Genomic DNA, 27,921 nt, shown 5'->3' with positions numbered 1-27,921 from the left:
TGGGACCTTGCTGTATACAACTTACAACATTTCCTATATTACAATAGTGCCTATTCTTCAAAGCACTTTAAGAGGTCATGTTGTGAAAGCCACTGTATAAAGTGCAAGTCTTTTTAAAAGGAAAATTTCATTAGACTGAGCAAATCAAAGAGTATGGACTCTGTGGGTTTAATGATGGTTATTTATGGCAAAGACCACTGAGCTTAAGCTGTAGTGGGACGTTTTTGCAGTTTGCCAAATGGAGCTATCATGAGTGGACAGTATGTAGTTATACTTTTTGTAGAACACTTCAGTTTCTAAGATTAACGAGGCTGAATTGTTTTTTTGAAGAAAGCAGGTTTTATTTAGAATCAAAACATTTTAGAGTTATTAATCCATTAACAAAGACACAATGCACAAAGTGAAAAACAAAATAGTCCTACAGAAAGAAATTATTTAACAATAGGAGTATAGAATCCAGAATGTTGATCTATAACACATAAAATTTTAATGAGTGACTGGTTAAAAAAAGTGCCAAAGGGAGGACAAAGATAGAGCAAAAAGAAACAATCTTCTTGTGGATAATGTCTCTTCGCAGGGAAATGTTTATTCTGGGTGTTTGTGGGGTAGGAATTGGGGGCTGGGGAAGGTTAGGGTTAGAGGAGAAAGCACTGAGATACCAGTTTCGATGGGGGAGACCAAATTGCTTCAAAACCTCCTCGGTAGCTGCAGCCAAACTATGACTGCTTTTGATGGCTCAGTTCAAAATAAACTTAGTGAATTCAGCTCACAAAGAGTTGCTTTAGTCATAGTTAGCCAGATATCTGACAACTTAAGCCTCTCAGATTTCACAATAATTAGGGACTTAAAACACACAAAAGGAATGATTTACTTAGAGACTACCATCTGGACTTCATTCCCAGGGCTTTACTTTGTCATAAGGTAATTTATCCATAGTCCACAAAGGACTATAGGCATCTCTCTCCATTAGAGAGAGACAATTGGTTATATAGTTTGAGGTGCGCCATTCTGCAAGCATGGGGCAAGCTTCCATGAACTACGACACCATTGGTGTCATCCTGCATCACATTCTAGCTATCTAGACTACTGAGCTAACCAATCCCCATACTTTGTCATAACTCCATAAGATGTGGGAAGCATATCAGAATTGATTCCCCATTGAAGTGTGTCAGTAATTCTTACCTTAAACAACTGTATGCAAGACTAATTAGGCCTGTTTAGGTTTTAAACTGAAATAGCTTCTCTTTGATTCCTCTTCCTGTCAGGCTTGCTGACTTGAACACCTTTGCAAAAATTGCCAGGCTCCATTCTCTTGAGGCGACACAAGAGCCTTTCCTTTTCATTTCTCTTTCATTTTTTGAGATAACATGCTAACTTCAACAGGGATTAATCAGCCAGGAGAGGCAAAATCAACTTCTGATCAATACTCAAAATGGGAAAAATGACAAGGCTAATTTTGAAGTTTTATACTTCAATTTTCTCATCTCCTGAAGGCATTGTCTCCCTCTCAGGGCAACAGCTCTATGAACTCAGTCTATTATATTATCCTCATCCAAGCAGCAATGATTCATGCATGAGACTTGTGTAATAGAGTTGATAGGCTATCCAATTGCCCAAACATCACATTAGGTTACATGGAACTTCCAGAAGCAGTCCCTGACCAGTGATTAGGAGCAGGAATTCTAACTTGTTTTGTTTCTCTGTAACATAGAGACACTGTCTTTACATCAGCCTGACAGATCAGGTAATTCCACACACAGACTTGGATTAAACCTGGAATATTTCCAGTTCATATAGTTTAGCTACTGAATAGTTAAATTTGCTGAACAACTGGGCAGTTCATTTCTCAAATAGGTGAAGAAGAAAGTTCTAAAGTACAGCTGAGTTTCTTTCATAGCAAGATAGCACTGGATCTCTAAAGGGAGAAAACTGAAGAGGTTAGGTATGGTATGGAGTTGTCACTCAAATTCAGATCCAGGTTTATCCACAGCAGTACCATCTAATAAATGTTATTGGTTATAAGCAGTGATTAGAAATCCAATGCACACACCTTTTTGCCTTATTCCTAACATTCAATAATGTGTCACCACTTACTCTTTGCTTACTAGTCCATAGGAAGTTAGTCTAAGGATAGGGCACAAGTTGCCAGTTGAAGTATACTGGTGATGGAAACTACTCAACATAAATCATTCTAACTTCATCAACTATCTCCCATGACTAGATTCCTCTCCATCCCATTAACCCATTCAGACCCCTTAATTCATCTTCTGGTACACAGTCTTACAGATCAGATTGATGCAGAATGCCTACAGACATTATTCCATCATTTATGCTTTAAAGGGAAAGCTCTTGCATTTCATATTGGTACTTACTATGTTCAAAGCAAAGAGCTGAAGTTTTCATTAGGCTTACCCCAATCTCACCAAAAAAAAACACCCTCCCATCACTGGCACAGAAAAATAATTGAATAAGTGGCATAATGTGTCTTATACTATAACCAAACTCTCTGATATCATAATTTGAATGTTCTCGTGCACTGAAAGTAGTATATCCAGGACAGGAGCTAACCAGACATTTCAATTTGGCCATGAATTCTTTAGATGTTGAGCTAGTGATTGAACTCCAATGTGGGCATAGGCAGAATTGTTCAAGTTATGGGCAGAGAAAGATAAAAAGTATCAATTAATTTGTTCCAAAGCCAACAGTTTTTTTTAAAAAAGGTGATGCTTTTGTGTCTGCTATCAATTTGAGTTATTGAACTGCTAGACTTTCAAAGATTTTGAATTTCAGAGACCTTGAATTTAAGATGTTTGAGTAAACCTGAATAATATAATTCCGCCTTATTTATAATTGATATTTGATAAACATCGTGGGAAGGCTCGTGTCTGATTACTCAGTGATACGAAAGCCAGGCCTGATTTCACAATATTTAACAATCTTTCAATCACTCTTGGAGTTGGAGAATCCTGCAACTTGGAGCCAATCTCATACCTGTACTTCCACCAAAAAAGCATGAGAGTCAGTGGTTTGCTGATTTAAATTTGCATTGTTTAAAATGCTGTTCCAAGTGTACTATGAGTTAAGAAAGTGTTAGAAAAAGATTAAACAATGAAAAAGAACCAACATTTTTGTATAATTTCCTGATAATTTTACATCTCTATGTAAAGTTATGTACAAATATCACACATTCAAATACAAACAAAGAATACCTAATTAAATATCATTTGTATAGTGCAGATTTCATTATTAAAAATACATTAAATTTAAATGTTAACTGTTAGTGCGAATATTTTATCAATTCTAATTTGTTTGTTCATTATCGAGAGCGATGGGATTTCCAGGAACCAGAAGACGACCTGTACAAACAATATAATTGTGAAAAAATGTTTTTAAAAGTTTACTACAATATGTAAAATTTTCAATGTTTGAACAGCTTCAGAAGGTTATATTGCTGAAACTTTAAGAGAAACCTCTATTCTAGCCAGCCTTTTTTAATATTCTATATACCATAAGTTAGATATCATCGCTCTGATGTTGAAGGTTATGGACCATGTGCTTACATGTGCCATGGCTCAATTGCAAGCATTCTCACCTCAGAGTCAGAGGATTGTAGATTCAAATCCAACTCCAGACACTTGAGCACAAAATCTAGCCTGAAAACCTTGTACAATTACTGAATGGTTGTTGCACTGGCGGAAATGTCATCTTTCAGATGAGACATTACACTTGCAATGCCATGGCATATGGGCCTAGTGCTGGAAAACGGGATTAGAATACTTAGATACTTGTTTGACCGGCACAGACTCGATGGGCCTTTTTCTGTGCTGTAGACCTCTATGATTCTATGACTATGATATTAAACCAAGACTCCATCTATTCTCTCAGGTAGATATAAAGGATCTCACGGCACTATTTCAAAGAAAAGGAGTTCTCCCTGGCCAATATATATCCCTAACATCACTAAAACCAGTCACCTGGCCATTATCACACTGCTCTTTGTAGGGCCTTGCTGTGTGCAAATTTGCATCACATTTCCTACATTACAACAGAGACTAAAGTACTTCATTGACTGTAAAGCGCATAAAGGTTTTAAAAGGTGTTATTTAAATACAGGTCAGTTTTTTTCAGTGCTATTCCCTTTTAGACTTAATGGGCCGTAATATCAAATGGAGTGTCAATTGATATGATTGCCATTCCGCTCATAATAACTTAGCCTTGAAATGCAACCACTCCTACCTCACCCAACCTTTCGACTCAGGCCAGGCAAGATCGCTCCAGAGCAGCAGGTTCTCAAGGCCTACTGTTGAGGGACAGCTCAGTGGAAGCAAGCTATGCCCACTTTTTACAGCACTAAACTTACCTGCTTTACGGCAGCTATAGGTCCAGCCACTGAGAAGCCAGGGAGAAACTAAGTGTATAAGGTAAGTGGGTAGGATTGGTGGCGTGGGTTGAGAGTGGAGTGGAGAGTTGGGGGTCCTATGCGGGTTGGGGGTTGGTAGTCAGGGAGTCCCGTGTGGGATGGTAATCATTATCCCAGGGGAGGTCAGTACAAATAGTTACCCAGAAGCTAGAAGTGGTTTTAATTCTCCTAACTTGTTCTGGTAACTATTGTTGTAAGACAGTCAGAACCATGCAAAGTTTGCAATTTAAATCACATTTTTGGATGGTTCCCAGAGCAGAGAAGTTCCCTAGCAGATCTTTGGGGTACCTCCCAGATATGCTGCCCTGGAGCTCGGAAGCCATGGACCAATATAACTACCAAAGCCATCATTTTCGATATACATCAAGCAGTAGATTGAAAGTTTGGGATTCTAAGTCAAAAACTTGCCTTTAAATGTTAATATGTAAAGAGATTTAAATTCAAAATGATAATGGAGAACTAATCACAGCAATCACGAGCAACTTTTTTTTTTAACATGCCAGTTATTTACAATTTCTTGACATCCAGATAACAAACAACAGATTCCTTGGCAATCACACAGACAAATCACACTTTAGGTTATGATTGCTTGGGAAATTTTTCCAGCCCAACCTCTGGCCAGGCTGTTGGTTGACATTTAGATTGTTGGCTAACATAGATTGAAAGATCTTTGGAAAGCAGAAGATTTCGTCCTGAGTCCATCTTTTATAAGGCTATGAGAATGAACTTGGAATTTATATGGTGCCTTTCACATCCATACATTGTCCCAAAGCAATTCACAGCTAATGAATCATGCTTGAGATAAACTTATTGTATGTAGGATTACCAGGAAAACATCTATTCCAATAACTAATATTATAACTACTGCATTAGTTCTGCAGTCTTCCAAAAGACAAAGGTATTACCTACCCTGGGTAAGGGGGTGGAGGGGCATCATATTGTCCAGTTGCCACAAGTGCCTGTTCATAGGAAGGTAGAGCTGTCTCTGGATCTGTAGTAAAGGGCACAGGATTCATGGATGTTTCCTCAGTCCTCCTGATAAGACAAGGAAATTAATACGCACTCAAGCATAGTGGCATCTCAGTTCACTGGTCCTGGTCCTGTTTTCTACAAGAATGGAACAGTCACCAGATATATAGGAATGTGTAGTTTCAGACAAAAGTTCAGGATGGAAAATACTGTAGAGACAGGAGGTAATAAGACCAAAACATAGTTACTGTAAGTGAAAAATAATTAAATTCTCTACACAACTCTTGACCAACCAGGTACAAGCAAAGCAGAAAAGATTCATGAAAATCTGTGCCTATATTATTTCTGACTCTAAGCTGCCACAGCAAGTTAGGATTTCTTACAAGAAAAAATGAATGTACGGTCATAAATGTCAGTACACTTTACAGCAATCATATGCAACATTGGGCTGTATACACTACAATAAAATAATTCCAAACAAACAGCTTAACGTGACTAAATGTTGGCCTGGATTTTACTGTCAGCAGCGAAGTGGCAGTGTTCGCCTCTGACTGTACAAAAAAACAAACTGATTTGTAGGTTCCTGCAAAAACTTCCTCTTCTTCCTGCAACAAAGACTAGCTTCAGGACCAACAGCAAGGTGTGGTGTATTGCAGATAAAGTCATGGCCCCTAGTGACATCACAATCAGAAGACATACCCTTGAGGTCTGTCTTATGCTCAATGACAGATGATTTTTTTTAAATGATTTTAAATATTTTAAAATTATGGCAACTGTTATAAACTTGCAAATACTTTTAACACTTATCACTGTTTTACAAGTCTTTCAGAGTCTGTCTCGCAGGTATCATGCCACTAGTCCCTCCCCCCTGCTTCCTCTAATCTCTGTAGTTATTACCTACATAGATTCCTTTGTGGAAATTGTATTCAGTCATGGCTGGCAATCATTATTTGTCGCGCAAGTTCAAAATATTTACACAGAGATCCACTTGCTCCTCGCCACAAGTAAATTGAAACATCTGCAGACCAATAATCTGTTTATAAAACAGTGATCCTGGCAACAAGATAATTGCATCCCTTTGATGTTCTCTCTGTTCCCTAAGGTTTTCTTGTCATGTACTTCAAAAAAATGGCAAACAAGTCATTTACGATGCTGGAAGTAACCACTTGAGTTTAAAGTTAACAATGCTTTCTATTGGTAACAAAAGCTGACTTTCCCTCAGGTTACAACTTTCCAACTTCCAGTTGTCCATTCTACCTAGGCTTACCTTCACCGTCCCAATTTCTATTATGCTATTATCTGCAGGCTTAAATGAGGGATAAAGGATGAATCCCACCAGAAAAACGCAAAGTGCTTTACAGCCAATGAAGTATTTTCGAAGTATAGTCACTATTTTAATGTAGGAAACCGGAGGAGGATCGTGACTTTGTACAAGATACCAGAACGATCACAGCTGAATAGTAGCGATCATTGTACAGTACAACAGCCTGAATAACCACAAATGGCAGCCAAGCTGATACAAGCACAAGGCATCAAAAGGGTTTGAGAAGTTGAAGAGTTTGGGATTGTTTACTCTGGGAGAAAAAAGACCCAGGGAGGTATTGGTCAAATATTTGAGGTTTGTAGAGTTAATTTTTTTTAAGCAAAGGTTGCATAAACTTAGTTTGTATTCCCTTGATTTTACAAAGTTCAGGGGCAGGAGTGTTGATCATGTTGAAGCATTAAAAATGATCAAAAAATTTGTTGGGTAGATACAGAGAATCTATTTTCTTTGTTGGGAGAATCCAGAATAAGGTGGTGGGCAGAACTCATATAACCATAACATTATAGCTAGGCAATTCATTTGAGAGTATTTTTTCACACAAAGAATAATGTAAATCTAGGACACTCTTCTCCAATAGTCTGTGGATACCAGGGAACAATTGGTATTTTCAAGACTGAGATCATAGATTTTTGTTCAGAGAATATGAATAAATATGAAGCAAAGTTAATGGTTTTGAGGTTCACACCAGCCAAGATCTGATTGAACAGGCTTGAGGGGCTGAATGGCCTACTCCTGTTCCTAAATATTTAAGATCCTCAAGGAAATTGAAACACAATAATACGTTTCATATCACTGCAAAGTTTAGAATCAGGGCAATTGGGCTTAAGATTAGAAAAGGGAAAGGACACAGTTTAGGTTTAGCTACTCAATGCACAGGGCAGTGAATGTGTGGAATAGCCTGCCCAGGGAGTCAGACACTGGATCAAATTAAGGGAGAATTGAGGGGAATTAAGGGAAATAGTTGAGTGAATGGAGAATGAAGGGGGTTTTTTGGGACAGGGCAGACAAACTTGGCATTTGCAAGTCACACCATAGAACAGACATTATTTTGTATCAACTTCCTGCCTGTGTCATGGCAAATCTAGTTTTCCACCACTATTCTCACCATTCTTTCCACTTCAGAAGTGGACATTGTGCAGACTGCATTGTTTTTCAGCATCTCCGATTTTCCTGTTGTACGTCATTTGATCATTTTCACCAATGTTCATTGATCTCATTGACACATCCCATTTTCTTGTTATGACACCTCTCCTGAATCCCATACATCAGCCCAAACATCTGCCAATTGTCAATGCTTTCTGCACCTTCATCAGTGTCATCAGCTTCTTAACTCTGAAATTAAACCAAATCTCCTCTCCTTTCCTCTGTTACTGTTTTGTTGATCCTGTTTGTGTGCCACCTGCGACTAATGCATGCTGCAGCTCACAGCTCAGCGCTGTACAGGCCAACACAACTTGGAGTCTTCATTTTTAAAAATGTTTACAAATATGTAGTTAAAATTAACCATCTTAAAGCTGAAGGAAAATCACTTAGGAAATGAGTCTGATTTTTAAAAGCAAAAAAAGCACCAGAATGGTGTTCCTAAACATTCTGACTCCACTCCACTCCCAATAACCACTTGTATTTATATGGCACCTTTAGTAATAAACAGCCCAAGACACTTCTTGGATCATAATCAGGCAAAAACCGACAGAGGTTCAAGAAGAGATATTAGGACAGGTGACCCAAAAGCTTGGTCAAAGAGGTAGATTTCAAAGTGCATCTTAAAGGAAGAAAGCAAGCTAGAACAGTGGAGTGGCTGAAGAGAGGAAATGCCAAAACTCAGGGCCCAGGTGTCCTTGTCTTCAGCGGCCTATGTTGGGGCAAAGGGAGCGAGGGATATGAATGAACAAGTTGCTTTTTCTTAAGAATACATTTCATATCATGTAAACACTTTCTCTGTGTATTTTGTGTTTACCTGCAGCATAACAGTGAGAACACTTCAAAAATTGCACTTTGGGATATCTAAAGATTGAGAAAGGTGCCATGCAAGTGCAAGTTCTTTCTTTCTTACTTGCTGTTGCTACCATTAATCAAGTTTAAAAAATTAAGTTAATTTATATGTAATTTTGTTAGAGCAGAGGGATTTCCTTGTAACTTAAATAGGTCAAAGTTATTTTAATTTTTTTTTAATGAACACATCACAAACTGTTCTTTTCATTTGCTATTAAGGCCGTTGGTTTAGTGATTGCAGAAATCAAATTTTGGGCAGAATTGTAAGTAATGTCAATGCAAGTGTAAAATTACAATTATATTGGCAGATTAAATCAATGGGAAAATTTGTGGGAAATGAATTTCAACACAGGCAAATGTGAGGTCATCCACTTTGGACGCAAAAAAGATAGAACATGGTGCTTTTTAAATGGTGAAAGCTAGAAACAGAAGAGATTTGGTGGTCCAGGTACTTAGACCATTAAATGCCATAAACAAGTACAAAAAATAATCAAAAAGGCTAATGAAATGCTGGCCTTTATTTCTAGATGGCTAGAATACAAGGAAGTATAAGTCCTGCTTCAGCTATACAAAGCCCTGGTTAGACCACACCTGGTATACTCCGAGCAGTCCTGGGCACCACACATTAAGGATATATTGGCTTTGGAGGGAGTACAAATGGTACCTGGACTCCAAGGGTTAAATTACAAGGCAAGATTACACAAGCTAAGATAAAAGTTAAAATACTGCGGATGCTGGAAATCTGAAACAAAAACAAAAGTTTTTTGTCATGCTGTCAGACCTGCTGAGTTTTTCCAGCTATTTTTGTTTTTGTTACACAAGCTAAAGTTATATTCTTTGAAATTTAGAAGTTTAATTTAAATTTAAATGATCGAAGTTTAACATATCAAGAACAACAGATGGAGTAAGTACAGAGAAAATAATTCCACAGATTCCCCTTAGTCCTAGACTCCCCATAGTCTAAAAAATTAGAATCAGACCTTGTAGGAATGAAATTAGGAAACACTTCTTCATAATAAGGAATATTGGGCAAAGGCAAGCATATGGAGTTAGTTCACAGATCAAGAGCAATCTCAGTGAATGGCAGCAAAGGCTCAAGGGGGTAAATGACCTACTCCTGTTTCTATGTTCCTATGTCTTACTACATTGGGATTTGAACCACTGTTTTTAACAGATCAAATACCAGGATCCAATTTTCAGTGAAAATCCATGTATTTGTTGCCGAGGTGATCTTGAGACAACAATTTGTCTCAACAAACTTGGACTAGAGAGGGTGGAGTGTGAAAAAAAAATCAATTCACTAGGGCTCTCATTCCCAATTAGTATGTAGTAAATCCCAAAAGTAGAGGACAGGGTTGCCCTTGGTAAGCAACTACAGGGCAACGGTTCCGATAAATCTGACACCTAGTGAGATTCAGGGCAGGTGATTGGAGGGAAAAAACCAACTGACTTCTCAATGTGACCAGAATCATGGATTTCTCTCATTTTCTGTATCCGAATTACAGACATGTAGGTCCAGGTTTGACCCTAATATTCTGGCAGAAACCATTTGCTTTGTCATTCAGCAGCTCAAGAAGTCCAATTATATTAATATTGAAATCTATGTTACATTTTCATACCAAGTTTGTATTCGATCACATTGTGCTTACAATGTAAGAGCTAACAGACTTCAACAGGCCTTGTAAAATAGAATATGTTGGGCAGAGCAGTGAGTCACAGTCAGCTCTGCAGGGGGTTGGGGGGTGCGGAAGAAGCTGCACTGCAGAAAATCTTTTCACAGATTATCACCTGATTTAAATAACATACTGCAAGAACCAAACCAAGGTTTAGTATTTGTTAATCTGTAAATGATCTGTTACTGGCTCAGCAGATTTTTCTCTATTAGATGAAATGTGTTCAAATCTTGCTAATAACTTTAGTTTCAACACCTGCCCCTGTGAGAAACAGCTGTCAGCTGCAGACTGTGCATCCTTCCATCAAACTGTGTTTTAAAAAGGAGTATGGCAGGTTTGCTTAGCTAGAATCTTAACAGAGGATCTAATAGAATACAAAGAGCTACGAAAGAGAAAAAGAAAAAGTGCAAGATAAGTGCATGCATGACAGCGAGATGCATACACAGGAAGTCAGAGGCAAGAAGGAAAGTGAGAGGGCAACAGTTTATACTAAAATCTATGGAAACTCTGATCTTTAAGCCAAGTGATGATCATGGCCGTACTTATGTTTGTACATGCTGATGTTCTAGATGAATACCTTCAAAGAATGTTCCCAGACATTAAACTGGTAAAATATGGCTTACAGGATTTAATTTTTTTTTACTTAAGACGTAAAGATAAAAAAGTTCCCCTGATAAATTATTCAGCAAACCATCAATTAGAGAAGGACAAAATGCCAATATTTAGTAGGATTCATATATCTGAAGTACTAAAGCTGGCCCAACAACACATCAATTTTAATGCAAGACCGTAGGGGTGGCACGCTGGTGATTCCAAATCTGCACTCAGAGCTGGCAAGCAACACTCCTGGACAGCAGCACAGGGAAAATTGTCCCCACCATTGTGAAAAATAGCTGGGTTTTTGATAAGACCCTCCTCTCCTACAATACAATGTCTTCAGCAAAATTGAAAAGTCAAAACACAATAGACCTAGAGTGGAACCAGTCAACTTTTGAGACTTCCAAAGGATGTGCTAAGTCCCAAAATAAATACAACTTCTTCTTGTACCAAGCTTCAATGTCCCACCACACTGCTTATTTTACATTGGGCCGTAACTTTCGACTAGAGTCGGAAAGTGCTGGCCTGCAGAAATTAGAAGAAACAAATACCTGCTTACCTGCCCTTGAAAATTACGTGGACACTTCCGTTCACTGGAACTGTGTTGAAAGACGCCTCGCAGGCCCCAGCGAATTGTAGCTTGGTGGGGAGGAATTCAGAAGTCTGGAGGGGGGGTTCAGAAGTCTGGGTGGGGTGGCAGAGTTTGAGGCAGAGGTCAGTTGTAGGTCCAGGGAGGGTGGGGGTCAGAAATCCATTGGGGGGAGGGGTGGGGGGTTGTGGAAGGTTCAGGGGGTTGGGGTGAAAATCGGAAGGGGGGGGTGTTAGAAGTCAGGCGGAATCTGTGGGGTCAGTCTGGATCTTTACAATAGTTATTCAGAAGTTAGAAGGGGTTTTAATTCTTCTAACTTTTCTTGAGTAACTATTGGTATAACCCTGGCAGAACCATCCAAAGTTTGCGGTTTAGACTGCATTTTTGGATGGTTCCCAGCACGGCGTAATTGTCCAGAAGAAGTGTGCATTTCTGGGCAATTGTCACGCAGACCCTTACCTGGGAACTTCCCAGAGGGATTCTCCAGTGGATCTTTGGGGTACCCCCCATATCCAACGCTGGTGAGCTCGGATGTTACAGGCCATTATGTTTTTTTTTAAATTCTAAACACAAACCAAATCTAATGATCCATTCTTAAACTAATTTGCAATATAGAAAGGTATATTGGTACAAAGACTTACATAGAAACAGGCCATTCAGCCCAACTGGTCCATATCAGTGTTTATGCTCCCCATGAGCCTCCTCCTACCCTGCTTCATTTAACCCTATCGACATTTCCTTCTATTCCTTTCTCCGTCATGTATTAATCCAGCTTTCCCTTGAATGTATCAAGCTGTCTCAGCTAGTTCATGTGGTAGTGAGTGACATTCCAACCACAATCTGGGTAAAGAAGTTTCTCCCAAATACCTTATTGGATCTATTATATTGATGGCCCCTACATTTGGTCTTATCCACAAGTGGAAAGATCTTTTCTACGTCTGCCCTATCAAATAATGGAGAGAAGCATTATTTTTCTGCTCAGCTTCAAAGCTTGACTGAGGTACCTCAGTGGAAAAAAATGAGTGAGGGACTTCCTGATGTTACTCGGCTTTCAGCCTCGAAAGAATGGTATCTGAGGGATGATCTTATGAGAGAAGTACGTAATGTGATAAACCACAGAAAAAAGGTAGATTCTGAAGATTACTTCACATCAAACTACAAGTAGGACAAACGTACACAGGCTCTCTCAGTCAAAACAGGAAAGCCCTTAATGACACAAACAGGGAAGTTGGTCAGAGACAGTTTTCAAGCCTAGATGTTAGAAAGCCACAAGCTGCCACCTTTGGCAATAAAGTCATCAACTAAAACGCTTCAGCAATTAGACTATTTAAGCTGTACACTGTAAATTCAGCTCTTCTGCACGAATCGCCCTTGGCTAGGTGTCTAGGACCAAGCTGATCAGCTGTACTGCCCCTGAGCCCAACTTCTGAACTGCTCACACAGATGGTTCATGTTCAAAGATGTAAAACAGCTCAGAGAGAGAAAGGTGTGTGGGGGAGCATGAAGGAGAAAATGATCTTTCTCTCTCCTCCTCTCAATAACACACCTCACTATACAAGCAAAATCTTTGACCTGGGTTTTCCTCCCTCATATCCTATCCGAGAGTTATACCCTGAAGTAATTGGATGGGCACAAATTTTGTAACTGAAAAGAAAACTATAAGTAACTTGTGTGATATAAAGCAGCTCATGGAATTTTTCAGCTATAGCAGGCTACACATTTTAGGTACATTTCACTCTCCACCAAATAGGCCGACTCAGCTGTCAATGGAATGTTGAAGAGCCACTCAGGATTAAGAGAGAGGAGCAGGTTGCAGCAGCTCACAAAGGGTCCTTCAACAGCACCTTCCAAACTCGCGTCCTCTACTGTTGTAAGATGTGTGTAGTTTGGTAGGTCTCGAAGAGGTTCTGAGTCTTGTATAGTTTAACAAGTGTTTATTACTCATAACGATATACATATATACAGTATAAGGTCTAAGCGAGGAGTTGTCTCCATGCTTTCCCCTACACACATCTCTGTCCAGCCCAAGATTGCCTTCTAGACTCAGGTCATGTGTTCCTTTACAGCAGTGAGGGTGGTACTGTACCCAGTTCCACATTAACCCTTGCTATGCCAGACCCTTATACTACACCTCCGCTATGTCTTTATCCAACATATTTACAATGTATTCATATTTACCCAACATATTTATATTACTTCTAATACTTCTTCTCCCCCCCCTCAAATCTCAGTGTTTACAGGTTCACACGGTTTGGAGGCTTTATAATTCTTCCAGATCTTGTTTTTATGACAGCTGGAGGAGTGGTAGACTCTGTTGTACCAGGCAGACCTTGTTGAATAGGAGGTTGTTTTGGGTGTGGTCCTTGTGGCATTTGGCTGGTTGTTCTTAATTCTCTTTTTTAATTCTTTGTTCTTTAGTGTTGAACTGTTCCTTGTCATTGCCCCATCTGATGTTTCTGAGGGCATTGGTTTATCCCATTGCCTGTGGGTAGAACTAACTCTCAGCTTGTCTGTGGTGCGCATTTTGTTTCTTCCTACGTACGGTTCGCTGTGATGCATATTGATTTTTACATTTCAAAAATGGAATCTCCATTCCTACTTGTTTTACCATTTTACCCAAATAATCTATTACGGTCTTATTTTACAGTTGTTTTTCGAGCTTATGAATCTTTCCATTCAGCTCAGCAACTACTCTGGGTAAGTTCAGTTGTCTTCGTAGCTGTGGAACTCATAAGTTTAACAACTTCACCTGGGCACTCAGTTCCTTTTGAAATCTTTCTTCCCTGGTTACTGACTGCTGTTTCGACTCTTTCAGTTCATTCATTAGATCTTCAATTGGTTTTGTAGAATTTTCCTTATCTGCTTTCAAAGTCTGATTTGCTTTTCCATACTGCGCATCTCATCCTGCATGTTGTTCAGACTGGATTGAAGTTCAAGAATTTCATCACTTTTGGTTCTGTTCATCAGTTTTAATTCTGCATTCAAGAAACTGTTCAGATGCATCAGCAATTAATTCGCCTGCTCCATGCATTTTCCACAATGCTTTCTAGAGACTTTAGACGTTTGATGTTTAAGTTTTAAATGAAGATCCATCTTTGTTGAATCTGTTTCAACAAGGTTATCATTAGGTGTTTCAAGTCCTCTTTCAAATGTTCTACTTCCTATGAGTGACATTCGTGTTCCCATCAGTTCTCGTTTTTTCCCCATCAAACTCATCTTTTGTACATGAAAGTTGGTTCTCTACACTGATCAGTTTTTTTTAAGCAGAGCATAATTCCTCTGTGCTATCCTTCAAGCTTACATTCTGTGATTGCACTTCTGCCAATTGTTTCCAAGACTGTTCACACACTTGTGAGAACTTCTACTTTCTCTTGCCATTCTAGGTTGTTGATGTTCATTTGAGCCATTTCATTTTTCAATGACTCAATGGTTCTCAGTAAGTTGGAGGTATCTGGTGCTTTTCCTTCTCGTTCTTTGGTCTTTAGCTCCAAATTTATATTTAATGATCTTGCTTCCATCTTTTCTTCATCCACCTGCAGTTTGGAACACTCCATTACCTTGCCTTCAATCATAGTCAGGCTTGCTCAGTACTGTCACCTGCTGTTGCAGTTCAGGTAATGTGTCGAGATTTTCAAAAATATTTACTTTTAAGACTTCTGGAATATTCTCTGCCTCTCTGATGCCATTGCGCGGTTTGTTTGGGAATTGTTTCCCCTTTAGTAGCTTTACTGGGGGATTTCTAGCCCTCTTTTTAAGCTCTGTGCACTCCACAATGTGAAGGTTAAAGTATTTGTCAAAGGCTTTTAATATTCCATCAAAGCTGGTTGAAGATTCATCAATGCACTGCATTAGGATTACTTCAACAGCAAGTTCACCAAACAAGTATAAAAACATTAATCTGGACTTCCTCTGATTTTCTACTTAGACCTGATGTACACCGATAATTTAAAAATTTTCTTCTCCAGGACACCCAATTTTGCATTAGGTTTGGTCCTTGCATGAATCCAAACTGGTGTGGTGACTTTTGATCCATGGTCATCAAGTTTTAAATGCGTGCACAGCTTTAAATACTGTTAGGAAATCCAAGATGGTACTGCAGTACGCTTCTCAACAAGGTTTCCCATGCTTGTCAGTTTTGGTGGGCTCCTGCAGTAATGGCAGCCTTGAACCTTCATTTAGGATTTTCAGTAGCAACTCCCTTGATCTGGGTCTTCCCCACAGGGAGAGTTCTCAGGTCTTGAAACTGTCAATTCCCAGCTATTGCTGGAGTTTAAAATACTGATTTTTAAATTTAATTTTTAAAATATTTTCATTTGGAGCGAGCTCAGCCACATGTCAGGTGCCAACTTGGGCTTTTCATGGTGCATTTTAAACTGGTAATTCTGACTGCTGCTGACTTAAAAGCTTTTAAAAACTTGTTCTGGCCAAGAAATGAAGTTTTTCCTTTAGCTCACTCATGCTAGGTCTTCTGACTCTGCACTCTCTGGGATTGAAACTGGACTTCCATGAGAGTCAGTGAAGTCTTCTGCGGCAGTATGGAGTTTTATTTCTGTCTTCTACTTTGGAGCTTTTCTCCGGCTATCTCCTTCTGGGCCTTTGTTTCTAGTGCTTTTCAATAAGTCAATGTTGCTTTTTCAATCTTCCAGCATTTAAAATTTCTTCAAGAGATTCCAGTTGTACATTGTGATCCCACTAGTTGAAATCGCCGCCAATACAGGCTGCTCAGCTGCAGACAGCTGCTTGGATAAGACACTGGAACAGGAAATACAGTACAAAGCTCCATCTTCACCTAGAGTTGGAGAAACAAAGAGAAGAGAAAAAGTCCCAGATTTGTTTTTCCCCAGGACCCAAGATTGAGAGTCTCCTAGTTCATTGTTGGCTGTCCCTCGATTTGAGGATGACACTTACTTGGGGTTGCAAGTTTCTACTATGGTTCTTTTCATCACTGAGCAGGCCAATTCTCAACCTACAGATCTTTGTGCACATTGGGCAGGATGTCTCATGAGGTAGTGGGATCTGGAGGTGTTGGATTTACTTCCTTTCCTCTGCTGCTGCTCTGCCTCATCATTAAGGTGTGGGACATATGATGCAGCTTGATGGACAAGTTGTCGCTATTCTTAACGATTAGTAGCAAGCTTCTCCAGTCATTAGTGTTAATACTGCCACATTTCGAGGAGAGCTTCAGAGTGTCTTTGAAGCGTCTTCTTTATCCTCCCATGGAATGTTGGCTATTTGAGAGTTGAGAAAACAGGACCTGGAGGGGGAGACTATTTTCAGCCATCCAGATACAGTGTCCAGCCCATCGAAGCAGATTTTAAGAGTTTTGCCTGAATGCTTGTGGAGCTGGCTTCAAGGACACTAGCATTTGTTCGATGGTCCTACCATCGAATCCAGAGGATGCAGCGGAGGCATTGCTGATAAAGTTTTCTGACTCTCCCGTGTCACTAATGCAAGTCTCACTGCAGTATAGGAGCATGACTACTCTGTACACTAGGACTTTTGTTGACTTGGAGGTCTTTGTTGTCAAACACTTGCAGCTGTAGTTTGTAGAAGGCTGAGCTGCCACAGCTGATCCAGTGTTGAATCTCCTCATCCACGGTGACCTTTTGGGAGAGATGGCTGCCAAGGTATTGGAAATGCTCAACATATTCCATAGTCTCTCCTTCAACGCATAAGGGGACTGGAATATTTGGCTGACTAGGTGTAGGTTGATACAAATTTTGTTTTGGCAACATTCAATGACAGGCCGAGTTTCTTGTATACGGAATTGAAGAGATAGAGGGCGGCTTGCAAATCTGGTGCCAGGCGGGCAACGACATTGTAGTCATCCACAAACTATAGATCATATATATCCATGGTGTTTAGTTTTAACACAGAGGAAACAGAAGCCAAAGAATTTTTCACCTAGATGGCATTTAGTACTGACACTAGAGTGCAGTTGATCTTTGGTGAGGTGAATAGCCACTATCCAGTAGATTGTAAAAAGTACGGGAGTTATCACACAGCCTTGCTTGACCCCTGGATTTAAGGCATGGTTCTTATCCATGGTTTGCCATCTTGATGTGGTGGAGAGGCCTGTCTCTTCCGATGATCCCCTTGAAGAGACAGTCAAGAGCTCCTAAGATACTGTATGTTTTATTAACTGCTCTCTCGACCTGTCCTGCCACCTTTAATGACTAATGCACATGTACACCCAGGTCCCTCTGCTCCTGCACCCCTTTTAGTATTGTACCCTTTATTGTATATTGTCTCTCCATGTTCTTCCGACCAAAATATATCACCTCACATTTCTCCGCATTGAACTTCATCTGCCACTTATCCGCCCATTCAACCAATTTGTCTATGTCCTTTTGAAGTTTTATACTGTTCTCCTCACAGTTTACAATGCTTCCAAGTTTTGTATTGTCTGCAAATTTTGAAATTGTTTCATGTACACCAAGGTCTAGATCATTAATATATATCAGGAAAAGCAAGGGTTCCAATGCCGACCCTAGGAAACTCCACTACAAACCTTCCTCCGCTTGAAAAACATCCATTTACCATTACTCTGTTCACTGACACTCAGCCAATTTTGTATCCATGTTGCTACTGTCCCTTTTATTCCATGAGCTATAGCTTTTCTCAAGACTGTTGTGCGAAACTGTATCAAATGCCCTTTGGAAGTCCATGTACACCACATCAACAGAATTGCCCACATCAGCCCTCCCTGTTACCTCTTTGAAAAACTCCAGCAAGTTAGTTAAACATGATTTTCCCTTAAGAAATCCATGCTGGAAATATGCCACAGTTGCCCTCATAAATTCAGGCAATTAATCATGGATAATCTGCGATTGAGTAATTTTCAGTTGCTGAATCGTGAATGAAGATGCTGTATTCAGTCCTGCTTCTGTTGTCCGGCAAACTCCAAAGAAAAAGCTCACAACTCCCAAGGTGGATGGGGCACAGGCACCACCTACTGGTCAAACAGGGGTGAAATCACAAGCCTCAGCGGGTTAATGATCTTGTTGTTTCTCTGCTCGTCCTTCTTTCCCTATCTTTTTTAAAAATTCTTTATCTTTTCAGATGTGAGCTTCATCAGAGCCAAAGTAAGAGTTAACTAGTCTTCTCCTCTTTACAGATGCTGCCCACCCTACCATGCATTTCCAGCATTTTCTGTTTACAATCTCTTAAGAACATTAGGAAGAGCAGATTTACAACCCTCAAAAAAATTCCTCCTAATCTCTGTCCAAAATGGGTCACCCCTTATCCTGAAGCAATACCCCCAGTTCTAAGTTCCCTCACAAGAGGAAACATTCTCTCAGTATCTACCCTGTCAAGCTCCCTCAAAATCTAGTATGTTTCAATAAGATTACTTCTCATTCTTCTAAACTCCAGAGTTTAAGCCCACCCTAGACAAAGCCCTTCATCCCAGGAATCAACATAGGTGAACTTTCTCTGAACTGCCTCCAATGCAAGGATTTTCCTCCTTAAAGAAGGAGATCAAAAAAAAACCTCAGCTGGCTGGAGTGTTTCTAAGTCTTTCGATCTGATTTAGATTTCAAAGTCATATCTAAAAATTTGGTCATTGACTCCTTCTCTGCAGTCTAAATAATGCTAAAGCTGCTGGTGGTTACAACATCCAGGCTTGGGCTGATAAATGAAAAACAACATTCATGCCACACACGTGGCAGGCAATGACCATTGCCAAAAAGTCTAACCTCTTCCCTTTGATACTTCATGGCATTACCATCACAGAATCCCCCACATTCAACAACCTGAGGGTCACCATTGATCAGAAACTCAAACATACCAGCCATGTAAATTTCACATCTAGTGGAGCACATCAGAGGTTCGGTATTCTTATCATAGAATATTGAGCACAGAAATAGGTCACTTTAGCATGATGACTGTCCATAGGTTATTGTTAGATTTTCCTTCTACATACTAATATTTTGCTTTGAGAAGGAAGTTGCGGCTTCCAAGTATGGAAAAGCTGGATAGTTCAGGATTAAAGGCACAGTCTTGGCCATCATTGTTTTATCTCAGCACTAATGTTTCAGATTTCATACAAACTTGTGCATGGGCTCACCCACTGAAACAGTTCAACTTGCTGATGTTTGTACAGTTCTAAAACACATGTGTATCACAAACATGCCAAGACGGTCATAAAATCAAAAACTTTTCCCTTTTTGGTTTTCAAATAGACATTGCACGTGTATACAAAAGTTAAAAGAATAATGTAACGTGTGAAACTTACCTCGTACTACTTCGATCTTTGTATCTCCGCTGCTTGCAGTAATACCAGACAAAGAACACCAATAGAATTAAAAATAACACAGTGCCAAAGAACGCTGTCAGAATTGTAGTTATATCAGTTGTAATGCCTGAAAGAAAATGAGCGGTAGATGGGCAATATTAGCAATAACAAGTCTTATTTCATATTTTCTCTCTATTTTTCAAAGCGACTATACAACATCACCATTGAGTGTGTAATGAAACAAAAAAAAATAAATAAAACTTAACTTAAGTTTAAATCAGAATTTTTATGTGCCTGTAGAGAGACAGCTGGGGTGAAGGAACTGAATATTTGAATCAATTTCTTGTGTTTGAATTGAAATATTTCCTACCTTTTTGTCTGGTATATCATCGTTCGTTTTTCTTGTTTAATAAATGTTTTATTCTTTGTTAAAAGTTCATCAGCAGACTCTGTGAATTTGTTCAGCAACTTACCTCCACTGTTTCTAAAAAACAGTTAGGATCTTTCAAGCCAGGTTTCACTCTGGGGGTCTGACTTGTCCAGTAGTAACATCAGCTGGGATCGTAACAAAGTGGGGGCTTGCCCGGGATCAAAAATCATTTATTTTTGGTGGGATCTGTGAATCCTTAAAGAAACAAATACGTGGAAGTACTGAGCATAGGAACAGATTTATTGTGAAGTAGATTACACTGATTGGAACTCAAAAATGGCTTTGACTGTTGCTAAGACTTCTCTGGGAATTGAAAATGTAAAGGTGGATTATTTGAAATCCTTGACTAAGACTAAATTGTGTGTTAGCAGTTAAATTGAATGTAGAAATAAAAGCAGGATTTCATAAGGATGAAAAAGTTTAAAGTAATTACCTAGCATTTAGAATTAAACGGAGAGAAACCTGAAAATGATGTATCACAGCTAGAGTGCCGAGTCGGTGGCATAATGGTAATGTCGCTGGACTAGTAATCCAGAGACCCAGGCTAATGCTCTGGGGACATGGGTTCAAATTCAGTTAATAAATCTGGAATATAAAGCTAGCCTCATTATGTTGACCATGAAACCATCAATTGTCGTAAAAACCCATCTGGTTCATCAATATCCTTTAGGGAAGGTAATCTGCCATGGCCTACATGTGACTCCTGACCCACAGCAATGTGGTTGACTCTTAACTGCCCTTTGAAATGACCTGGCAGGGTCAGTTCAAGGGCAATTAGTGATGAGCAACAAATGCTGACCTTACCAGCCACATCATAGTTAGCCAAGATTCAGTTGCAAATGAAGCAGCTTGAGATAGAAAAGCAGAAGCTTGAACTGGCAAAAGAGGGAAAAAAAGAAAGAAATGGAAATGTAAAAGCTTGAGTTTCAAAGACAAAGAAATCAGACAACATTACTTGGCTAGAGAAAAGCTTAGAATAAAAGAAGAAAGTGGTTCAGAGGATGATTCTGATTCCACTGAGGATTTTGATTTAACTAAAAATCTTCATTTAGTGCCTAAATTTAGAGGATGGAGTTGAAAGTTATTTCACCTCATTTAAAAAGATAACTGTGAAGTTGAAGTGGCCAAAAGATGCTTGGACCTTAAGGTTACAAAGTGTCCCGGCAGGTACACTAGTCTGTCAGAAGAGCAATCTGCAGATCATGAAGTGGTTAAAAGGGAAATACTTAATGCTTATGAGCCTGTCCCTGAAGCTTATCAATTAAAGTTTAGGAACATAAGAAAGAAACCTGATCAGACATTTGGAGAATTTGATAAGGAAAAAGAAATGCTGTGAGATCAATGGTTTCGATCACTGAAGTTAGAGAAAAATTGAGAACGTGAGGGAAATCATGATTATAGAAGAATTCCGAAACAGCATTCCAGTAACTTTTAAGATGTATTTAGATGAGTGACAAGTATCAAGGATCCGAGCAGCAACAATTTCAGCAGATACCTATGATATCTCACACAGACAGTTACATGTGGGGAAATGATTATATGGGAATCAACAGGGAAAATGGAGGAACAGGAAAGAGCCTAGCTTTATGGAGAAGGCGGATGATGTTCCAGTCAAGAAAAAAAATATAGTGTCGAGAATAAAAGGGGTGAAAATAAACTGGGTGTACTTGTATTGCCATAGACAGGGCATCTCAAAGCCCATTGTTGGAAGCTGAACGATAAGTGTTCTTATTACTGTCACTGGTTTAAGGAATCTTCAGAAAAGGTTGTACCAGGAAAGGAAATGGGTTTTAAAACCATAGCAGTGGTACAAGTGAAACATGTTCCCTCAGAACCTCCTAGGAAGAGGGATATAGCTCAGGATAGTCCAGAGAATTCTTCTTTGACTACAGTCTACTGTAGATTCTGGATGTTTTGTCTCGAAGGGAGAAGTGTTCCCTTAATCCTCTAACAAAATAAGTAAACAAATTAAAATTTTGAGAGATATTGGGGCATCAGTCATTGATGGTGGCTGATGATGAAATTTGTGTCCCAGATAGTTTGATGAAGGAAAAGGTATTAATAGAAGACATTCATGGAATTTATAAACCTGTTCCTTTGTGCAGAGTTAATTTACAAAGTGACTTAGTAAATGGAATTGTTACGGTAGGAATGGTTCCTAGGTTACCGATTGAACGGGTAGATTTTATTCTGGGTAATGATTTGGTTAGCGGAGACAGTAACATGGTATTGATCATGCTGATCTTACCAAACTCCAAAAAATTACTGTGACAAAACACAAGAAGCTTATTGCCAATAACAAGCGCTTGAAGGAAAAACTGATTAGTCTGGAAAACCAACTTTCACGCATGAAAGATGAGTTTGCTAATGAAAAACAAGAATTGCTGAGAACACTTCAGCACCAGTCACAGGAAGTAGAACACTTGAATGAGGACTTAACATGTATAAATGATAAACTTGTAGAAGCAAAGTCAACAAAGGTAAATCTTCAGTTAAAACCTGATGAACTTCAAGCATCAATAGTCTCTATGACATATTGTGAAAAATGCCTTGAACAGGAAAAGGAATTGCCAGTGAATCTGAACAGTTGGTTGAATGCAGAATTAAAAATCAAGACTGTAGAGCTGTTAGAACTTTGTCGTGGAAAGAGCAATGAGACTCCTGAACTCTGATATAATTTGGAGAACCAAAAGAATGAGATGTTTAGAGATGAGAACATCAGCTGGGGTTGTAACAAGTGATTTGAACTCCTCTCTTGGTATGCTCCAGTGGTTAATACATGTTGTGATACTTTTATTCTTGCAGGGAGGAAAAAGACGTCAATATCTTGGTCCATTAGACCAATGCAGTACTGAAAGCATAACGCATGGCACTTTAAAAAAAAAATCAGGTGAAATAGGCATTACTGGCAAAGCCAACATTTATTGCCCATCTCTAGTTGCCCTTGGGAAAGTGGCATTGAGCTGCCTTTTTGAACCGCTGCTGTACATGTGGTGAAGGTACTCTCAAGGTGCTGTTGAGTAGAACGTTCCAAGATTTTGACCCATTGATGATAAAGAAATGTCTAGGATGGTGTCCAAAGTCCAATAAGTGAGTTATTTGGAGATAATGGTGTCCCCACACACCTGCTGCCCTTGCCCTTCCAGATATTGGAGATTGTGGGTTTGTGCAGTATGCTCTATTTGCAATCTATATCAAAACTCAAAAATGTTATTTAATTCAAATTACTTCCTTTGTTAAAAAAAACATTAAATTGTCATATTCCTGAATTCAAATTATTAGCTCAAATTAAAATAAAAGGCCTGTATAAATCAGTATTTAGTAAGGTCAAATGCATTAACAAACTTCTCTAGGACAATTAGGAATGGGCAACAAATGCTGGCCTTGCCATATCTCATAAACGAGTTAAAAAAAAGTTAAAATCAGTACAGATTCAAAACACAAAACTGTTAACTGATGAGGTCCTCCTGATACTCAACACATTTACCCAGCAAGCAGCAACACACCAGAGTGCCTCCAAGATTTAGCAGTGGAATGCACATGAGTTAGCTGATCTCAAGTCAGGATGTCAAACTTGTTTATGGCTTTTAACACTCACTGACCAAGTTCGCACATGAAAGGTCTCTGTGGGGTCAGAGCTATCAAGGAGTCAATGTCTTGATGCAGGAGAGGAAAAGAGAAAATTGGTAAGAGAAAGCAAAATAATTGCTTAATAGATGTCTATCTGGCTAAACTTGGTGATCAATTATATGCCACTTTGCATATGTATGCAGTTTGTTGAAGTTAGCATAAATGCTTCAGTGATGTCCTCAAAGCATCCTTGAAAAGGTCAAACTCATAAGAGACTTTGGCTTGTGACCGACCAAAACAGAGAAGGCTCATTTGGGAAGGCACCAAACACATTGAACTGATCAAACCGGAGTGGAAGCAAGTCATCCTTGATCCCAAGGGACTGCCTAAGAAGCACTTAGTTTGAGTTACCTCCTATTGCAACATCAGCAGCTGAGCTTTTCCAGTTTTTTATCCGTTATTCTTCTGCCATGGTTCCACCATCTTTGTAAACTCTCCTTCCCCCAGCTCAATAAAATTTGTGACATTCTGTGTAACTCTTTCACCTCGATCTCACTGCAAAAACCTCTCGTAAGTAAGAGTACACCGCAATGTGTTAAGCAGGGACTTGACAAGTTCCTGAGTGGAGGAGATCGCAGTATATCAGGGTAGAGGATGGTTAAGTTGACCTAGTAACATATCAAGCATGACTACTGTCCCCTGGCACTTGCTTGTTTTAGAAAATCGAGGAGGAATTGCCCCAGAGATTTTCCTGAAATTGGCCATATTTTCCCTCCGGTGTTTCAGCTAACCTTAAGAAATAATAAGCAAACAAACAAATTTGCATCTCTGCAATGTCTTTCAACTTCCTCAGGACATCCCAAAGTACTTCACAGCTGACATTTTGCATGTATTTTGGACATGTAGTCACTGTCATAATATAGGGAAATGTGGCAGCTAATTTGCATACAGCAAGAACCTACCAAAGAGATAATGACCACAAAAAGATACCTTTTTTAAAGTGATGTTCATTGAGGGACAAATTGTGGCCAGAGCACAGTGGGTGGGGGTGCTGTACGCAGGTTGCCTATGTCCCCTGTTCTTGGAATACTGGCTTCTGTGTCCACCTGACATCTCATCAGAAAGATGGCATCGCCAATAGTCTGACACTCCCTTGTGGTTGCATTGAAGAAGCTAACAATACTAGATGTAGGAGAAAGTGGTGCACCAAGTTGCACTGTGAAGTGGATGAAGTAAGCACTGTTGAACCTAAAAGACTCCCTTTCTTTGTTGTTCTTTTCATATAATCAGCAAGAGATGCTGTAATTTTGTAAACAATATTTTATCATAAGGTCATCATTTACAAATAATTCTGCAATTTGGGAAGGCTACATCAATATAACATTTCATTGCTCGAAATTCTGAAGGATTTTGATAGAGAGATAGAATCACAGGAGACGACTTTTTGGCACATTTGCTTGCATCGGCTCTTTGGTAGAGCTGTTCAATTAATCCCATTCCTCTGATGTTTCCCTAGAGCCCTGTAATTTCCTTCCCTTATTCAATTCTCTTTTGAAAATTGCTATTGAATCTATTTCCGTCCCCTTTCAGACAATGCATTCCAGATCACAACTCTAAATTTCCTCATTTCTCCTCCAGTTCGTCTGTCAATCACCTTAAATCAGTTTCCTCTAGTTATTGACAGCTTTGCCATTGGAAACAGTTTCACCTCATTTACTCTATCTAAACAGTTCATGATTTTAAACATCTCCAACAAATCTCATCTTAACCTTCTCAGCTCTGAGGAGAACAATCCCAGCTTCTCCAGTCTTCCAACGTAACTGAAGGCCTTCATCCCTGGTAGCATTCTAGTAAATATCCTTCCCACCCTCTCCAAGGCTTTGACATCCTTCCTAAAATATGGTGCTCAAAATTGGACACAGTACTCCAGCTGAAGCCTAACCAGTGATCTATAAAGCTTTATCATAGGCTTCCTTGCTTTTGTGAACTCTGAAGCCAAGCATTCCACATGCCTTTTTAACGGCCTTCTCAACTTGCCCTGCCATCTTCAAAAAAAACGTTCACAGAAACCCCAAGTTTCTGTTTCTGTACCTCCTTTAAAATTGTACAAGTTAGTTTATATTGCTTCTTCTCATTCTTCAACCAAAAACGTATCACTTCACACTTCTCCATTTATGCATTAATCACACTATCCTCATCAAATCTGTTACTTCAAAAAGAAGTTGACCTTTAACAAATCCTGGACTTTCATACATTTGCCCATACTTTTCCAAATGCCAGTTTATTTTATCTTGAAATACTGTCTCTAAAGGTTTCTCCACCACTAACATTAGGCTGACTAGTCTGCAGTTGCCAGGTTTATCTCTCTCTACTTATTGAAAAGGGGTATTACATTTGCAATCCTCTGGCACCACTCCCGTATCCAAGGAGGATTGCAAGATTATGGCCAGAGCCTCTGCAATTCCTATTCTTACTTCCCTCAGCAACCTAGAATGCACCCGATCTAGACCAGGCAAATTTTCAATAAGAACAAAGAAAAGTACAGCACAGGAACAGGCCCTTTGGCCCTCCAAGCCTGCGCCGATCATATTGCCCGTCAACTAAAACGTTTTGCACTTAAATTATGAGGACTTGCAAACTTTGAAATACCCCCTCTTTATCTAGTTTTACCCTATTCGATATCACTACTGCTATATTGGCAGTATCCTCTTCTTTAGTGAAGATGGAGGCAAATAGTGAGAAAATGTTTCCACTGACAGAGGATTGAAAACCAGAGGACAGATTTAAGAAATTTTCACAAAAAGCTAGAGGGGAATGAAAAGACTTTTTTTTTTGAATTTTGTTTTTTTTTTAAAAAAATGCAGCAAGTTATGATGATCTGGAATGCATTGTATGAAAGCAGGGCCAGTAGGCAAAAAACTGAATGAACTATTTACAAAATTACAGATGTCAGGGGTGAGAAATTTACACCAAATGACAGATTTCTGACATTGGGGTTTCGGTAATCTGCCACTGGCATCTTCCTTTCTGACCTGCAGATTCAAAAGCCAAGCTTTTTAAAAAAATCGTAATCGTCAGTTTCACTGAGTTGGTGCGATTGGGAACTGCTGCTTCTGATCTCTTGGCCAGCTTCGTGGTTTTAAAAAGTCAGTTCAGCTTTTTTTTTAAAAAGCCCACCGGAAAACCACAAAGCTGCCCAAAGGTCAGAAGCAGCAATTCCTGCTCACAGCAACTGTCAGCGAAACTGACAATTCTGATTTTTTTTTAAAAAACATGTCAACCACAAAGCTGTCAAAAGGTCTTTACTGCTCTGTGCAACTATCAGAGCTTTGTTTACAAAAAAAATTAATAGTCAGTTAAAGCAACAGTTGCTGAGAGCCGGAACTGACTGCAGAGTTGTGATTGGAGGAGCAAATGCAGGAGAGACAGAGCTGCTCTTCCAATTCCAGATTCTGTCTCCCCAACACTTGCTGTTCCAGCTCCTCCAATCAAATATTCCCTTTGTCTAGCTTTTGTTGCTCCTCCAGATACAGAATTTTGTTTAGAGGACCAGCTGCAAAATTGCGAGACAGGGAATCCATGACTGGAGGAGCTGGAACAGCAAGTGTGGGAGACACAGAATCAGATTGGAAGGGCAGCTCTGTCTCTCCCATGCTCGCTGCTCCTCCACTCAATTCTGGCTGGTCCCCAGGAGACTTTCAGCTTGTCCTCTCCCGCTTACAGGCTGCCGATGGCAATGGCTAAGGTGAGGAATTCGCCTTGTCGCTCTCCAATCCCCCCCAATCCTGGGGTACTTTACCCCGGTTGTGCAGCATTCTTGCAGTTGGAGGCCTGGTGTAAAGGGCCACCAGGTACCTGTTCTTGGAGGGGCCTTCTTATTAATGTTGGAGCAACTCCCCAGGTGGACCAAGCGCTTGGGAGTGCCCGCATTTTGCCCCCATTTAAACTGTTATTGAGTAAGTTATCAGTTACTTAGTCATTATTCTTTAATATTTAGATTTCAGCTTCCTCTCTGTTCTGTTAATATTGGTAGAAAATTTGGTTTCCAAGTGAGACTAAAACTAAAAGCATTATTCACATAAGTGTGTTTTTACAGTCTGCTAATACCACCGGCCTGGAGG

At 39.5% G+C, this 27,921-nt stretch overlaps 1 protein-coding gene across 4 annotated transcripts in view; it reads right to left on the bottom strand.

Moving 5' to 3' along the window:
• Nucleotides 1–316: 316 nt before the first annotated feature.
• Nucleotides 317–27,921, bottom strand: part of prrg4 (proline rich Gla (G-carboxyglutamic acid) 4 (transmembrane)) — a 40,502-nt gene continuing 12,897 nt past the window's right edge. For all 4 annotated transcript variants that reach the window (XM_078549449.1, XM_078549448.1, XM_078549450.1 and 1 more), the window contains exons 5-7: nt 19,801–19,927; nt 5,330–5,455; nt 317–3,356 (exon numbers count right to left, since the gene is read on the bottom strand). In XM_078549449.1, coding sequence (XP_078405575.1) covers nt 3,317–3,356; nt 5,330–5,455; nt 19,801–19,927 — 293 coding nt within the window. In that variant the 3' untranslated portion in view covers nt 317–3,316. The remainder of the gene's footprint in view (nt 3,357–5,329; nt 5,456–19,800; nt 19,928–27,921) is intronic.

Source organism: Cetorhinus maximus, chromosome 9, assembly GCF_964194155.1.
Source record: "Cetorhinus maximus chromosome 9, sCetMax3.hap1.1, whole genome shotgun sequence".
NCBI lineage: Eukaryota > Metazoa > Chordata > Chondrichthyes > Lamniformes > Cetorhinidae > Cetorhinus > Cetorhinus maximus.
This window is presented reverse-complemented; position numbering and strand designations above follow the sequence as displayed.